We start from the raw sequence: 18,868 nt of genomic DNA, 5'->3' as shown, positions 1-18,868 counted from the left end.
TAATAAGGAAGAATTGTTTGGACTTATCTTAAATTCTAGCACTTAGACGTTGACACGAAAGGAAAAATCCTCTTATCATCTTAGGAACATTGTCAGAAATAAGACACAGACTTATCAAAATATAAATCTTCACAATGGTATTTTTAATGATTTTTAAGTTTTTTCATAGACTTGAAAGGTAGTACCATACGTTTCTGGGTTATTTTCTCTCATAAACTGCTATATTTTTATTTGCATTCTACAATTGGTTTAAGGAAAGTTTTAAAATGTTATTTTTTTACTAAGTAGTATTTAAGAAAAATCCCTACTTTCATTACACACAAAAACAAAAGCATAAAATCAAAACTAAAGCAAAAATCATGTTTTCATATGAAGCAATTCCAAAGTAATTATCTCCTCATTCTTCACAAAATGCATACTTACTGTAAAGTTTAAGAAAAAAAATCCATATAAAAAAGCACAAAAATGTATAAGTGATAGTATAAAAGAAATTGATAAAGGACTTCTCAATTTTGTTTTTGTTTACTTAGCTGTTGTAACATAGGGTGTCAGATTCTATTTCTCACATCTTCATTTTTCTAATTTAGAAAGCTGTGTGTGCATGTTGGATGTTTTTCTGGAGCATTGTTTGAAACTTATTTTAAGTTTTGCATCATTTTTAAAAATTGTACATTAATCCTCATATATCATGATATATATCTTTGATGATGGCAATGATGTATGTATTATTTATTCATTTTTGAAGCTTTAAAATTTGAAAACAATAAAAAGATAAAAGGCTAAATGTAATAAATTACTTTAAGCAATATTCAAAAAATAAAATAGATGTTCTTAAAATTGAATACAGAAATTAGAGGGATTGAATTCTTTAAAGAGGTTACTCTGATGGGTCTGGATAGTTCTATAATTTTATATTTTCCAATAGTATATCTACTAGCCACATGTGGATATTAGATTTTAAATTAATTAATATTAAAAAGGCACAATTAGTATCTAATTTCAGGTGCTAATTGGATACCTGAGACTGGTGGATACTCTATTGGATAATGCCAGCAATTCTCATTCTCACAGATAGTTCTACTGGGCAGTGCTGATCAGTTGATTTAGGGCAACAGAAACAGTTGTGAGGCAAAGAACAGTTTACCCATTAAACCATATGTCATTTCATAACATTTGAACGTATCCATGAGGTTCTTTATTTTTACCTATTACTATATTTTTTTAATTACTAATGATTTTATGTACAAAATTAAGGTTCATTCAATACAAGGTTGGTTTAATGGCAGTTAGTGCAGTTTTTTACTAATTGATAACTACATGATCATCCAAGGATTAATGCAGCCACAGATTAAATTATCTCAAAAACTATAGCCTGTCCTTTCTATGAATGTCTCATTTGTCATGGTTAAATTTCTTAGGGCAGAAATAGGTCACACCCTATTTATTCTTCAACTAGAGGCCCAGTGCATGAAATTCTTGCATGGGTTGGATCCCTAGCTGCTGCCGGCTGCTGGCCAGGGCCTCACTACCCTGGCTGCTAGATGCCTGCCAGGGTCTCCCTTAGTTCCGCACTGCCCCCTGGTGGTCAGCACACATCATAGCGAGTGATCAAACTCCCAGTTGGTCGAACTCCTGAGGGGACACTTTGCCTATTAGGCTTTTATATAGAGAGATGTGCTTAGCAATACCAAATCTTTTAGGAATATTTTTGTCTTGAAAAATCAGAAATTTTTTTACACCGATTTTAGTTTTCTTCTGAATTTAGATCCCCTGATGGTCTTAAAATTCTCAGTTGACTTTTAATAGATTCTTTTTTCATCCTAAAGAGAGAGCCTGAACACCCTCTAAAACAATACTTTAATAGACAGTTTGTGGAGACCAGTACTCTAGCCTAAAGTGAATACACACCTTGAAAATGGTTTGATCATTTCTTTTCCAGCTTTAAATTGGTAGATTCTCAGCATTACACTTTGGTCAATATATTGACATGTAAATTTAAGAATAACAAACATGGAGGTAACTCAACTAGTCAGTTTATACTTAACATTGATCCTAATGAGAAAATTAGTTTTGCATTGTTCTACGGAGGTTAATAAAACAGTATGTTCAGTAAAACTTCTTAAGGAAGTAAATTTAATATAGATCTTCATTTAAAAAATCAAAATATTTATTTGCCTTTATTGAATCTAGGTGTTTAGAGAAGGGCCTTCTTTTTAAAAAAAATTTACTGTCTCATTCTGTTGGTCTCAGGTAGCACCTCAGTTGCCTATGAGTGAAAGCGAAGCAAGGCAATATAATTTTGCTTGGGCATCATTTCTAATGGCTTAAGACTTTAGTGAAATAATTTCATCTCGCAAAAATGTGTTTTTGTTTTCAAGAGGAACATAATTTGCCTTTTTCTTCAATGTTCCTCTGGAGTCACTTCTATTCATGTTTCCTTATTAATAAATCCAGTAAATATTTTATATAAGGTATGATTGGAACAGGCTATGACAAATTGATAATTACATTTTTATTGTAAAATATAGTATTTCAAACCCATATACTGGAGGCTACAGAGGCTAACTGTATTTTCATAAGATTAATGGCTCAAGTATAAGAGGTAGTTTTAGCATCCTCTGGAATCAAACACAAAGTGGCAGCCAAGTATATGTCATGGTGATGGTTAAGCTGCTTATTGAATATTTTGTAAGGTTTAAAGCTCTCTGCCTTTGCATTATGCTACATTATTTAGAATGTCTATTGATTTTTAGAAGTTAGGTTGCTAGCATGAAGAAGGCAAGGCCTTGTTGCAATATTTCTATAAACTGACCCACTTCTCATTTATTTCTACCAAGCTGCACATAATTCTCACACTTGAAGGTTATAAAAGTTTTTCTAAAATATCTTAAGATGTTCAAACTGTAGCTTAGTTGATGCCAGTTTTCCCCACTTGCAGATAAACTGATCATAAGACTATCACATTAACCCAGTGACATTTATATATTATCATATGTTATGTTGAATGCACTCTAGAAGAGCTCACTATTGCAACATGTAGATGAATTTTGGATGTGAGGTTTATTAGTTTATATAATGTTAGCACTTATTTTTTTAGGAGAAGTAAATCTTCTGTTACATTTGTTTTTACTCTGTCCATGAATTTACTGTACCTATAAGCTGTGAGTCTAGTGCTAACCTGTGACCTGTTAACCTTAGCTCATTCAAAATGTCAAATGGATACCTGGAGATACTATAAGGTTCCAAATGATCTCTTCAGTGATAAGTGGCTTTCACTTTTTTCTAATGAATAATCAGAGGACTTCCAGGAGATCAGGGGTATATTAGACATGCGTACAGAGGACTAATGCACTGTTCCATATTTTTTAAATAAAATATTCCAGACTAGACTAGTGATAAATAGTGTGATTTTGGTGTCAAGAGAAACTCTGAATTGAAAGAAAAAAAATTGTATCCTCTTTCTTACAAGGACACACCTGCTTTCTAATTATTTCCATTCTAATCTTCATGTGTGGAGAAAATATTTCTTTAAAGTATCTTAAGATATGCAAATGATTATTTTATATTCTCTGGTAGGCTGTAATCTTTCTAAAAATATAAAGAGATCTAGTAATTAGTGGTATTTCTTTTGAATAACACATTACTATGTTGGTTGTTCTATAGTTAAAAGCATAGCCTCAACCAAAATGTCTGCAAAATTCTAATTTCAACAAATTCTCTTGTCACTTCATTGTTTAGAAGATATTGAAACAAATTATTCTTTTATTGATCTTGAATTGCTAGGTAGACGTCGCTATATAACTTTATAACTATCTGTATTCATATTTAGACTTTCGGCATTTCTTGGTATCAATTTAAATGGCCACAACATCATTGTGTCATGTTGAATATGTGCATATGCATATTAACGTTATTTATAGTATTGTACATTATTTTTCTATTTATACCTCACTTATTCTAGAAACTATAGTTAAAATAACAAAAATTATACAATAATATAGAAAGATAGAAACAAGAATAACTTAAGAAAGGCTGGACTAGAAAAAATTAGAACAAAAGTAGAGCAGGATCAGAAAAGAAAAAAAGCTCCTTAAATAGTTTTTATCCTTCTGCTTCAATTTTTACTTCAGGAAGTGAAAGGGAAAAGAAACGTAATTGGTTACAGTTTATTCTGCAGACTCACTCATGGGCAGTAATTGGATGAGGAAGGCCTCAGGAGTAAGCCTAGACGCTGTGTTCACTCCGTAGCCTGAAAGAGTCAGGGCAGAGGCAAAGGTCACTCAGGAGTCAGAACATCCCCAGAATATATTCCTGTCAGTGGCTTCCGTGACTAGATAATTCATAACAGAAAATGAGCCACAGTGAGGAAATGCTCAAAAAATCTTGTTGGGAGTAGAAATAGAGGACAGTTGATTGATAAATAAATGCTCTTTCTCCTGCACTACTTCACATTCAGGTTAACACGTAAGCACCAATAATTCAGGGAAGTCAGTCTAACAGCTCTTGATATACATTCCTTTTCATGATCAACACTGATGCCTTTGAAATATATATTTTAGCAATTAAATAATTTGCATTCTGAAGGAAACAATTTCAATGAATTGTTTTATTAATCAAAAAATTTAAAAATTACCTGTTTTGCAGCTTCTTCAGTGGTTTGAATACTTGGAAAGGAATGTGGTGTCTGCTCTGGGCAGCAAAAGATGATGAATATAAATCAAATCATAATGTGATATGGCTTGTTCTGCTTAAACATTTTTTTTAAAAAAGCTTGCTCTGGGTTAAAAAAAAAAAATAGTAGCAAGGTACGTTCTGTGTGACCTGAACACACATCCAAGTGAGCACACACAGCCTAAGCGCATCAGGAATGTGTAAGGATCAGTTCATTCCCTCAACAGGCATTTATTGAACATGAAGTAGGCACCAAGTATGATGCAAACTATACTTTCAAAAGTCCGCTTTGGGGACATTCCAGTGGAATCTACACTAATAAAAGAGAAAGATGAAAATTGACCATACCTTCACAATGCCCACCAGCCAATCAGAAATGAATATTTAAATTAACCCAACAAAGATGGTGGGTTAATTTGCATACATGAGTGGCTGGGGGCAGGGCGGGATGCTTGCATTCAGCACTTCCCCAGCCACTCTGGGCCTCTGGGCAGCGTGTGAAGGTGGCTGGCCGGCTCCTGTCTGGAGCAAAGGTGGAAAGGCGGCTCCGGCAGTAGTGAAGGCGATGCCGGCAGCCAGGGGAAGGAAGTCCCATTCTTGCACAAATCTCCATGCATTGGGCCTCTAGTGGAGGATATAAACAAAGGAATGATCAACAGGAAGCAAGCCACAAAGTCCTGTGACAAATACTGTCATCAACCCCAGCTGAGCGCTGGAAAGCGGGAGGTGTGTTTTAACTCAGGAAGGTCAGGAAAGCTTCACAGAGGACATAACTGTCACCTGAGACTTCAAAATAGCTACAGCTTGGCCAGTTTGGAGACGTGGGTAAGAATTTCAGGCATAGGGAACAGACGATGAGAATACACAGTAGTGGCATATTTTCAGAAAAATGGAAATGTGGGTAGTTCTTGCATGGTGAAGGGCTTGAAATAGAGCTGCAAAAGTACAACTGGAGCACATCATAAAGTACCTTATATGTTAAAAATGTGAATTTTTTTCATACTGGGAATGAGGAATCAATACATAGTTTATTTTGTTTTGCTCTGCTTTAACCATGCCAATGTTTTCTTATTTAAAAATATTTTTAAACCTAACAGTGGATATGAAAAAAAAATCAATTTAAGCAAGAAGTGGTTATCATGATGTGAGTTACCAGTCTGTTACAGGAAATCGTGTATTTCAGAAACATTTCTGACATAGCTGATTAAATATTGAGGAAAAGGAAGACAGAGTTTGGAGATAATATAAGTTATTGCAAAATTGTATAATTTCTGTCAGTGAGGATTAATTAGAAAATGTATCTAGCCCTGGCCAGTTTGGCTCAGTGGATAGAGCATTAGCCTGCAGACTGAAGGGGGTCCCGGGTTTGATTCTGATCAAGGGCACATGCCTGGGTTGTAGGCTTGATCCCCAGTAGGGGACTTGCAGGAGGCAGCTGATCCATGATTCTCTCTCATCATGGATGTTTCTCTCTCTCTCCCTTTTCCTTCCTCTCTGAAATCAATAAAAATATATTTAAAAAAAGAAAAAGAAAATGTATCTGGTAAAATCTGATAAATTCCAGAAATGACATATCAAGTTTATGCCATCTACATGGAATAATATGTATCATTAATTCAAGTTATCTTTTAGGATAACTTGTCCCATTATTTAGGGAGGCTCTCATAGGTGATATATTCTAAAATGTGTCTGCGGAGGGCATTGTCAGGAGTATCCCCCTTCCTCTCCAACCTGGGCAAACACAATGAACCAGACCTCCTGAAACTTGGATGATGCTAATGTGGAGGTCAGATCTTACTTCTAAGGCAGTATATGTATCAGATATTTCAGAGGTGGGAATGTTTAAAGCAAGTTTAAATTATATGTGTCCCATTATTTTTAATTTATTTTCAGAGTTTGGTTTGCCATTTTAGAAAGGCTTGAAATTAATCACTGACCAGAGAGAGTGTATCTTACTGTGCTTGACAGGAAAGATTCTAGATATGGACTGCCGGGTTTGACGACTACATCCTCTGTTATTTATTAGCTGTGTGATTTAAAGCAACTGACTTGTACTCTTTGCCGCACTGTCTTCACTGTGAACACAACGAATGGTCGCTAGCACTGTCATTAGTAGAGTACAGGATTGCAGTGCGGAATAAATAATTAAAGCAAACACTAACAGTTCCCCTAGCAAAGGTGAGGCCCTTGTCCGAGCATTTTGTATATATTATATCATTAATTCCTTAGAAACCCCGCAAATCATGTAACATTACGCTGTTTACACATAAAGAAAGGATGGTACAGAGAAGTTCTGTGAATTGCTGAGTCAAGCAGCCAGCGTTTGCTAGACTCACTGTTTGAAATCAGTCAGGGTCCACTGCCTGTCTTACAACCACTTTCTTAATTTTCTTAATTTTTTTTCATGGGCAATCTTACTTTGTGCTCAGAGATGTAAAGTATTTAGAGCAGCATCTGGCACTGATTAAGTACCAGCAAGTCCTAGCTGCTGTTTCTACTGCTATTTCTACTACAATTTGATAGTCTTGAAAGAATGAAGATAGGAATCTGAAGTGCCTTATATACATGCAACACCTTATACACATATATACACACCATCTTCTCATCAGTACAACATACTTTTTTTATTTATTTTTTTTAGTACAACATACTTTTTTAGAGAAAAGCCTATCAGCAGCTTGTGAGTGTAACATTCTCTGTTTTTTTCTATTTTTTATTTACCTGCTTTATTGTCCTTGTGGCTTAGTAGATTATGAAGTCTGTAAGAGAATAAAGTATGTCTCTTTCTGTTACTGTTTTACACACACTGACAAGCAAAGAGCTGGGCACATCATAGGTACTCAGTAAATATTTATGTTAAACAAAGGTGAGCCCAATAGAAATACAAAGAATCATTTTTCCTCCTTACTCAGTTGCACAGCCTATCACAAAGGCACTGCAATGAGAACATTTTGCATTATTTTTCTACTAGAGGCCTGGTGCATGAATTCTTGCACTAGTGGGGTCCCTCGGCCAGGCCTGTGTGATCAGGCCAAAACTGGCTCTCTGACATCCCCCGAGGGGTCTCAGATTGCAAGAGGGTACAGGCCAGGATGAGAGACCCCACCGGTGCACAATCAGGGCCGGGCAGGGACACAGGAGGTAAGCCAGTCTGGGAGGGACTGCTGTAGGGCTCCAGGGCATGTCCGGCCTGAGTCACTCAGTCCCAATCAGCTAGACCCCTGAGGAAGTTAACCTACTAGTCAGATCATCTGCCCCCTGGTGGTCAGTGCACATCATATGCTAAGTGTCTGGTTGTCCAGTCATCTGGTCATTAGCATATTATGCTTTGATTGGTTGAACATCTGACTGGACAACTGGACACTTAGCATATTAGGCTTTTATTATATAGGATTAGGCTTTTATTATATAGGATAACCATTAGCAAGGTTACAGCCAGATCCTCAGCTAAATACTGTGTGCGTGAAGGAAATGAAAGCAGGGTTCTCAGGCCCATTTAGTGGTGCCATTGCCCTTCTCCCTGTATCCTCTGCTGGCTTTGTCTCATGAGTAGCGTAAGAAGCATAAAAGCATAAGTATATTTCCTGTAGTTACAGCCAAGATGCAGGTCAGCTCCTGAGAACTGAAATACCTGCGAATAGAGGATATCCTAGTTTTAGTGGAAAGATACTTGAATCTAAGTATGAAGTTCTTCTTCCTCCAAAGAAAATAAAGATATTTATACTAGTGCATTGTGCAGACTACGGTGCCACCTATTCATCCTGACTATGTTTATTCCTACTCCATGAGATAATACCACCAAATGATTGTCTCCCCACCCATTATGTGCCCAGCAAAAACAAGCTAGAAGGGAGTACTGTTATCTCTATTTTACTATCTGAAACTAGACTGGCTTTCCAAGTTTTGGAACACAGACAGGCAATATAAAGGAGCATGAAGAGAAAATAGAAAGAAGAGAGTGGAAAGCTATGATCTGTTGGTGGAATGATTTTCTTATGTAGAGAACTTTGGAGAAATGAATGCAAAGACGATATCAAACCTTCTTAAATGTCAATCTTTTTTTTGGAAAGAGGTCGTTTCTTGGTACTGATTTTCACTTAAAATGGCTTTGTTATAGAATTTATAGATAGTTTAGGATTGTGTCCTCTTTAGATGATTGAAAGAGTTGGTATCATTTTTACCATAGATATTTTTATCACATACATATTTTTAAGTTGGTACTGAGGGGATATTGTGTAAAAGGTTATGTGTTGGACCTAAGATAAATAGGCCTTGGTTTTAACCCCTCAAAATGTTCCTGTGCTTTATCTATAATGCAGAAATACGGTGTGATTTGTCAATGAAAATGGTATTCTTACATGCATTGCATTTCATTTACCAAAAATAGTTACTTGGTTTTGATTCAGTTCACCTTATCACATTTTACTATACTGATGTAACATAGATATTGATATCCACATGAATATAGGCAGGGGTCCTCAAACTATGGCCCACAGGCCACATTCAAATACAAATACTGTATTTGTTTCTGTTTTGTTTTGTTTTTACTTCAAAATAAGATATATGCAGTGTGCATAGGAATTTGTTCATAGTTTTTTTTTTAAACTATAGTCCGGCCCTCCAACGGTCTGAGGGACAGTGAACTGGCCCCCTGTTTAAAAAGTTTGAGGACCCCTGGTAGAGGATTGTTCATTGCCTCTGATAGCTGTGTGTTTATATTTCTAATCAGTAAAAAGATTGCTATTTTAATCATAGTCCTTAAATTATATTTAAAAATGGTCAGACTTCTTAAAAAATGCTACAGTTCACAGAAATTTAGGTTTAATAATGCAAATGAAAGCATATAGTGTCATTGATTTTAAAATATCTAAACTACAGCCATGCATGTTATACCATAAAATATTGAAAAATGTGAGTGAAAATTCTACCAAAATTTTGTATGTTTTGAACAGAAAGTTTCTTTATAGGCTTCTGCTGTTCTAACATTCAAATTAATGTTATTTAATTAAAAGCTCCTTTTTAAGATAGATAGGTAACATGTACTTATTTTGCCAACATAAAATGAAATACTTTTTGTGCTTTTATGAGCTTTTGCTTTGTGCATTATCCTTACTGGGTATAATTCTTTGCAAAAACGCCCAGTCTCAATCTATATTGTAAAAAGAATTTGAACATATTTCTTGAAACAAATGATGTAATTAATTTAAAATACTTCTGATATCTTCAAAGATAAATACCTGAAGAATAGAAGTATATATGGGAAAAGATCAGATTTTTTTTTAAATCCTCACCCGAGGATATTTTCCATTGATTTTTAGAGAGAGTGGAAGAGAGGGAACAACAGAGAGAAATATCGATGTGAAAGAAACACATTGATTGGTTACCTCCTCCACACACCTGACCAGGGCCGGGGGCGGGGAGGGTCCTGCAACCAAGGCACATGCCCTTGACCAGAATAGAACCCTGGGCCCTTTGGTCCACAGGCCAAACCAGCTAGAGCAAGATCAGATTTTTTAATTGCAAAAATAACACGATTTGCAAAAAAAAAAATAAGTTGTGATGAGAGCCAAGAAGGAAATGAAATTTGATTATAATGGTTTTTATACAACTACACCTCACTTTACAAAATACATATCATCTTCAAAATGTGGAAATTATTTTAAAAAATCAAGTCTTAGTTTAGATATATTAGCAAAGCACACTTTTAAGAGAAAGTCTGTGTGTGTGCTTGTGTTTGCTCAGTGCTTTGTATCTCGCCAAAGGGGCACAAAACAGCTTTAGAAAATGCCTATAGTCTTTCTATATCTATCCAAATCACAGATTCCAAATCCTAATCTAGAAAGAGTTTTTATATGGCTTGCATATGAAAGTATGTGTATATTTACATTGACATGGAAGTGACACACCATCTTGATTGTGAAGCTACTGTTGGGAGATATTTTCATTGTTACACAGAGTGAGACAGCAAATATTTGTTGAATGAATGAAGGGACAGTTTGTAAATAATCACCCTGCTTATGTTTTAGATCATAAAAATGATAATGTGGTCAGTTGTAAGTTAATTGTCTGAGACAGGTGGTGGCAAAAGCCTCATATACTAGTTTCTTAGGCAATGATTATGTCCTTCCATAAATTATTTTACTATTAAGTACTAGGCCAGCGATAGAAGGAAACATCAGCCAAGGTTATGTATACTAAAAGAATTTACAGGCAAACACCTTATGTTCTATAGACCTCCTTACTTAAATCATTCTGTGATTTACAAATAATTTCTACATGGGGTAAATGGTTAAATATTTTTTATGAAGATGTATTTATCCATTCAGTAAGCACTTAGTAAATGCTTTCCTTCAGCAGTATATTAAGTAGTGGGGCTATAGTTGTGTACACATAATCGCCATGGTCCCTGTGCCATGGATGGTTTCTCTTGTGACAGAAACAAATAAAAAAAAACAAGTAAACACATAAATGAGCAAAATAAATTCATAACATGATAAGTACTTTGAACAAAATAAGTGAAGACTGGGAATTTGGGAATTGAATGAATCTATAGTTACAGTTTTCAGGGAAAGAAATTTAGAGGAAACATTTAAGCTGAGATCTGTAAATTGCAAGTTCAGCTTAAAAAGAGACTTTCTCAGTTAGATAAGGTCTAGAATATCTCCAAAAGCAGGCCCCTGGGAGGGGAGAAGGAGAGAGACTAAAATGCCTATGATGCATACAGTAACCAGAAAAGTTGGGAATGCTTGCACTCAATAGTTAATGCCCAGTTACCAATGTAGAAACATTCCTATTCTGTACAGTAGTTAAGAAGCACCCTTATTTTTATATTGTTCAACCAATGTTTGGGATGTTAAAATAGCTGCCCAATATAAAACAACAACATAGAATTTTGATAATGCCCAAACAGGGTATAATTTTATATATTAAGTTATGACTATATATCTATTTTTTATTTGATTTCTTTATTTTATACATGTTTCCCAGGATAGTCCACTGGTCTTACAGTCTGACAGGAATGTAACAGTGAATGCAAGAAATCACATGGGGCAGTTAACTGGACAGCTGACAGTAGGTGAGTCTCTGGGGGTAAAATTGCTTCTACCATCTTACTCCATTTAAAACTCTTGTGGTTGTTGAAATTGGGAAAAGCAAAAGTATATTATTTCTCTAGTATATAACTAGACATCCCAATACAGCCCAATAATCTCGCACATGATTTGTTTGTCATGAGGCCAGCTATGGTTTCCTCTGTTCGGTAGTTATTCCTCTTGTCAATGTGTTATTATGGGGCTGAATTATATATTTTTTGCTGTTATTACTCTTGAATTATAAACTGCACAATTTTCTTACCAACTATCTGCCTAGTATGTGTTCAATTATAGTAAATAGGCTTGAACAAACATGGAGGATATAACATTATGTGGTCTATGTATCCTTTATTTTAGGCAAATAATTTACCAATACGTATTATTATCAGCTTATATAAATTAAAAGTGACATAATAGTTGAATATAATAAGTCTAACATTTATGAATTACTTATAAATTTGATATTGAATCATCTAAACTTTAAGGCTAATAGACTTTAGAAGTAATAAATACCTATTTTATCATCTTGTCAAAATTTTAATTTAGAGGTTCATAATACATGGCATTATTATTTGAGTCAATTTGTGTAAGAAGAAAGGCAAATTAAAAGTTAGTCATAGTTATGTAAGATAATACAAAGATTGAATTTATGTGTAATTGTTAAAATATTTTTTTTTTTAGAATATAACAATTTTCTGTGGGAAAATTGCCTACCACTTATTGATTTTTTTCTGTGTGTTATGTGTGTATCTATGAAAGTATATTACAATTGACAATTTTGAGGACTGAGTTATTCTTAACGATGATAAGTACAGCATCATTTTAATGCACATGTATGTTTCTAACTAAACTACACCAAATTATATCATTTAAAACGTGAGATTTATAGACATGAGTTTTATTCCTTCTAGTTCCTTTATAGGTATTAAAATACTTCTTAGTACGCTATTCATTTTATGAAACCAAAAGTGGAACTTATATCTTAACATATATTTCCAAAATATATAATTGCATTTTATTTATAATAATTAAATTTTATTTTACATATCTTTAAAGTGTAAGAGTTGGACAGTAGGTATCTATTAATTACTATAAGTGGTTAGTATTTTGAGATCCATAGAAAGATATCAATTAGGAAGTGGGGTCATATGTAAATGTAACCAAATTAGAGAAAAGAAACATGTCTATGGATACAGAACTAGTCCAGAAGCACCAGGCACAAGTGTAAGTGACCTGCCAACTCATTATTGTTACAATGTTGGAACTGCAGAAACAGGCGTAAGCTGGCAGATTTTTCAGATCATAATTTTCTTAATGTTGAGAACACTTTAGATAGATAAAACTTTTTTTTATATATCCTGGTCTTGATTTACAAAAGAAAAGGCCCTTAGTGGAAATGCCTAAATGTATGTTAAACACAAAAAGACATATACAAGTGTGCACTGTAATACAACAGCTACATACTAGTAACTATTGTTAGTAGAGCTGAACAGCTGTTTGATTATATGGAGTAATCAAGTGCCTTTTGCATTTTGCTGCATGCTTTCCTGCTGGAAATATAAAGAAAGATAGTATCATGATTGTATTTTCAACCATTGTCTCCAACTGATTTTAATGTGGTATCAGTACTTGTCAATTGAGGGGAAAAGAGAAGAATGAAAGGACAGAGAGAACGGGTGGGGGGAGGGAGAAAGGTTATGCTTCGTTTTAAATGAAGCAAATCAATAAGTTAATGATATCGCAGCTTGTATCTGCGGATGGACATATACTCAACCCATTGAGGCTTAAACTACAAACTGTTTAATATCCTGGTCATGGGGGTCTACTGTTGGTGACCTCGGTCTTTTCGTTGCTGTGTATTTTCAGTGGACCTAAAGAGACAAATGAATATTAGAAAAGGGGGGGCTTGGAGGGGATGACGTGTTCACATTTTAAGTCAAACCATTGGGACTCCCCCAAATCATTGATGTCTTGGGGACTCAGTTATTTCATCTCTACAACAGAGATAAGGGCACCTATTTAGAAGAATATTATAAGAATCAAGCAATTTCAGCACCTCAAATGGTAGACAATTATATTTTGAATCTGGTATTTTGATGATGGTGATTGTAATAATTATATGATCACTTAAGTTATAAATACATTGCTATTCCTTGAGAAATTTTATGGTTACTTTCTATCCAATGTATCTCTGTGGTAGTAGTTGAGGAATATGTACTGGATTACAATACTGTTGCAAAGATATACTACAAATTACATCACAGGAAGTGGACCTGATGTGTGGAAACATTTTAAATCATATCAGGATACATTTGTCTCTAGGGAGAATCTGAAGATATAGTAGGATGAATTTAAGCAAGGTATTCCATCAGTATTCATTTTTAAAGACTTTAATTTTAGTTGTATCAACATAAAGTAGCTATTTAACCTTCTTTTCCTGCTACTTTTTAAATTTCTTTCAATTTTTTTTAACATAGCCGAGATTTTTAGTATAAACATGATACTATTTTGCAATATTTTAAAATATACTTCCGAAAATGGACTCATTTATAAAAAATAAATTTATTTATTCTTCATTTTCTAAATAGGACAATTCTAATTTCTTCCCTAAATCTATCAATTTCCATTAGAAAAGTGTGACAGACTGAATTCTTTTTCTACATTTTATTCCCATTATTTAAGGGAAAATAAAAAATGTCTCTTATCAGTAGCTACCTGTGTCATATTTTCCCAAAATTCTATATATGATTGGTCAGCAAAGCAAATATCCATTCGTCTAGTATCCTGCCCTTCTAATGTTTTCATACAAGCCTAGCTTCCTGCTAATTATATCTGCAAGGGCTGTGTAATGGGAGGAAGGCCTGACAGACCTGCTGTGTTCATTCTAACCAGACTCGTTCTGAGACTCTGAAACCAGAACATTTCCAATTTAATACACGCAAAGAAAACATTTTATACACATGACAGCTTGGGCATATTCAAATTAAATAAATCGACATTTTTAGATTTGGGGTTTAAAAAAATCAATTGAAAAAATATTTTGTGTGCTTATAAAAGTATCCGTTTTGTGTTAAATTTATGTTAATAATAGAATACCACCCCTCCCCCCATGACGTGTAAGATTCCAGTTTTTCATAGGAGGGGATGAGTGAATTCAAGATTTCTTTTCAGAATTTATTTTTCTTAGAATAAAGCTGAGAGGACTAAGGTTGTTTTTAAGAAGTGATTAAAGAACATACAAGATCCTAAGAGGTCAGATTCCTTCAAGAAAAACAAGAACTTTTAAACATGTGCCAGAGACATTACCCAGGTCAAAATTTCTTCAATTATAAATGTCTATATTAGCAAGGCGGTTCTTTTTTATATGTGACATAAAGGGTGTGTGATTTTAGATGTTATATGTTCACATAACATACGTTGATAGCATAATAGTTTCTATTTTTCAGGACATTCTCATCAAATAACATGGATAAAATGTGAAGTATGCATTTTTGTGAAACATATCACATTTTCTTAGGAAACTGCTATAATGTGATAAACAGAATAAAAAATCATTTTTAGGGCAGTGCATGTGTAATATTATGTAGTTTTGATACAGACTTTGTTCATAAAACTGGTCATTAATTCTGTAGTAATTGGATTTGCTAAAAATATAATTACCTTTTCAATAATATCATGGAGATAATTATATTTTATTTCCCAATAACATTACATTGATCTATAATAGAAAAGACAAACTATTTTAAGTACTTTAAAAGTATAAATGTTAATTTTACCAAATTAATTGCTCTTCAATATTTCTTAGCCAACTTGAATAAGGTATTAGATTATATGTTGCTTATTCTTACATTGCATTATAAAGTATTATTTAATTTTGATAAAGCAATAGCTAAAAAGTAATAAGATTTTTTTCTTTTTTTTACTTTCGTATGTCTTGTTATCAGCCAATAGCAGGAAAATAAAAGAATAAACTGAAAATTGAACATGAAATAATATTAATGAGAAAAGATAGTTTTGGTTTTGTTTTTGTTTAGTAGCATCCTTACTTTAAACTTCAGTCACAAACAATGTTGATTTAAAAACCCAGAATGATTGCTGTGCGGTCCTATGTTGTAAAAATAATAAACTCCATGCTGCCACATCTATATCATTATCCCAGTAAAACATTAAGACTAATTGGGTATTAAATAATTAGAATGTCATTGTTCTGAAATTTTTCTTTCAAACTGTGCTTAAGTCACAATCTTATGCTTCAAATGGGAACTTGTATTTCATCATAATTCCTCTTATTTAGTGCTCAATAAATTTGGGAAAATTAATTAACTCCTAGACCTGCTAGCTGTTATTGTCAGAATCATTTACTCATCATTGATATTGTCATTTTCATTTTTCAGGAATCAGGGCATATCAAATTATATAAAAACCTCAATTACAATCTACAATTCCTCATTTTTCTTTCTTTAAATTTTTTAATCATCACCAGAGTGTATGTTTTTATTGCTTTTAGAGAAAGAAGGGAAGCAAGAGAGGGAAATGGGGGGGGGAGAGACAGAGGGGGAGAGTATCATCAACGTGAGAGAATAACATGGCTTGGTTGCCTTCCATATGCACCCAACAGGCCACCTTTGGAGACAATGCCCCAACCTACTGAGCAACACTGGCCAGGGGTTTTTGTTTGTTTTTTTTCAATTTTGTTTGTTTTTTGTCTGTCTTTATCCACTATTTTGTCAATGCTTTAAACTTCTTCAAGTGATTCCTAAATACATCTAACAATATAGCAGGAAGTAAAAATGCCTTGGGCAAGAAATTAAACACATTGACATTTACAATCAGCACCAGTTTTCTTTAAATATGTCACATTGTCAGGCTTAATCACCACACAATACCAGGGACAAGTGCAGAGGGCTCTGCAGGAAAAGGGTCTCAGGTTTCTTCGGAGTCTGAGGAGCTTGCTTGTCTTCATTGCCCCGGGGATTCTGAGGGAGGGACTCAGGGAGGTGGGATGATGAATGAGCAGCAGATGGGCCAGAACAGACGTGGCTGCACTGGCCCTGTGCCTTTTCCAGGGTCTGTCAATCCACTTCACACTTAAACATCAAATGTGCTTTATTTATGACTAGAGAAGATGTGCTTGATAAGAAAAAAATTAGACTTTTAGAGTTGTGTAAGGAAAGTATTTTTCTTTGATTTGTTTCCTTCTCACTTTGAGTCAATACACACAAATAATACAGTTCATAGGATGAAACAAACATTTAGAAAATAATGTTTATAAGGAGATAAAAATGTATAAAGATATAAAAATACATTAAAATTAGTGCAGTTTGCCTATATATAAGCTATTTGTATCCTATAGAGTAATTAATTAAACTACATTGACCTTCCTGGTAGTAGAGTTACAAGGGAATTGTAGCAAATGTTGTGCTACTACTACATTTAAAGGAAAATAAAAACATGAGCTTCTTATGGGAAACCAAAATTACACTGAATAAAATGTATACATCCTATCTAATAAAAGCCTAATATGCTAAGTGTCCAGTTGACCAGTTGGCCATTCAACCAATCAAAGTGTAATATGCTAATGATACGCTAAGGCCACTCAACTGCTCGCTATGACATGCACTGACCACCAGGGGACAGACACTCCAACCAGTAGGTTAGCTTGTTTCTAGGGTTTGGCAAATCAAGACTGAGCAAGATGGGCCAGACATGCCCTGGAGCCCTCCCGTAGTCCCTGCCTGGCTGGCCAACCTCCTGTATCCCTCCCCAGCCCCGATGGTGCACCAGTGGGGTCCTTCAGCCTGGCCTGTGCCCTCTCACAATTTGGGATCCCTGGGGGGATGTTGGAGAGCCAGTTTCGGACCAATCCCACAGGCCAGGCCGAGGGACCCCACTGGTGCACGAATTCATGCACCGGGCCTCTAGTTGATTAATAAAAAGAAAACTGGGTGATACACTGTATACTGCTTTTAGCCACTCTACATCAAAGGAGCATTGGGCCTGTTAACGTTTTGTCATAGTGCTTCAAAGAATGCAGAGAACAAGGCAACAAATTGCAGTTAGATAAAAACAATTGTGGGTTGCAAAAATATAATATGTTTACTGGTTCAACTTAATTCAAGGATAAAGATCTAGACCTACCTGCAAGAGATGATGTGTGTGACCATTGCTTAAGTGATATATACCTTCATCTGGACTTGTCATTGATCAGAAGAAGAAAGAGCCTAAAAATCTTAGTGACTGTGACTGTAGCTGGATCTTTTCATTTTAAAAATAAGTAACCTGATGATAAAATCATGCACTTGAGTAAAAACCGGAGGCCCTATGTCTTTTAACTATGTCAGTGGCTCTCTGCCCACCTCACTACAGCCCCCAAGATAGACAGATACACACACACACACACACACGCATGCACACACACCACAGGTGTCCCATAGAAGGAAAGCAAAGCCAGCACAACTTTAAAGAGACATTTCTGAGTCTACCACAGCTCACAGCTGGGTTGATGGAGACATCAGCATTTTATTCTGTTCAATATGCTCCAAGATAATTTGCTTAGGAGCTTTTTAAAAAAATTACCAGCCAACTATCATGACAAAATAAAACCTCTGTAAAGCAAGAAGTGCATAAATCACATAAATTTAAGGATTCATCACATCATTAGTGATACGCATACATACAAGTCCTTTGGTTGATCTCTCACAGGATGGGTGAAAAAATCAAAAACTTATGGAAGGTATTACATTTTAATAATTAATAGCACTGGGCCTAGAACAGCTAAATCCCAGATCTGTCACTTCCCAATTCTGTGATGTTATTCAAGTCACACTGGACATCATCTCCAGTATTCATATCATAAAGTAGATGTGAGGATTAAATAAGCGAATATATGTGAAATTTGGGGAATACCTCCTGAAGCATTATGTGTAACATTAGTAATTGTAATTTTTTTAAAATATATTTTATTGATTTTTTTACAGAGAGGAAGGGAGAGGATAGAGAGTTAGAAACATCGATGAAAGAGAAACATCGATCAGCTGCTTCCTGCACACTCCCCACTGGGGATGTGCCCGCAACCAAGGTACATGCCCTTGACCGGAATCGAACCT

General features: G+C 34.8%; 1 protein-coding gene across 1 annotated transcript in view; it reads left to right on the top strand.

Annotated features, from left to right (window-relative positions):
- Positions 1–18,868, top strand: part of SGCZ (sarcoglycan zeta) — a 633,314-nt gene that overhangs the window by 551,844 nt on the left and 62,602 nt on the right. The window contains exon 4 of the mRNA XM_006753775.2: positions 11,659–11,746. Within this exon, the coding sequence (XP_006753838.1) occupies positions 11,659–11,746 (88 nt within the window). The remainder of the gene's footprint in view (positions 1–11,658; positions 11,747–18,868) is intronic.

This window comes from Myotis davidii, unplaced genomic scaffold (assembly GCF_000327345.1).
Source record: "Myotis davidii unplaced genomic scaffold, ASM32734v1 scaffold71, whole genome shotgun sequence".
NCBI classification, from domain to species: Eukaryota; Metazoa; Chordata; class Mammalia; order Chiroptera; family Vespertilionidae; genus Myotis; species Myotis davidii.
This window is presented reverse-complemented; position numbering and strand designations above follow the sequence as displayed.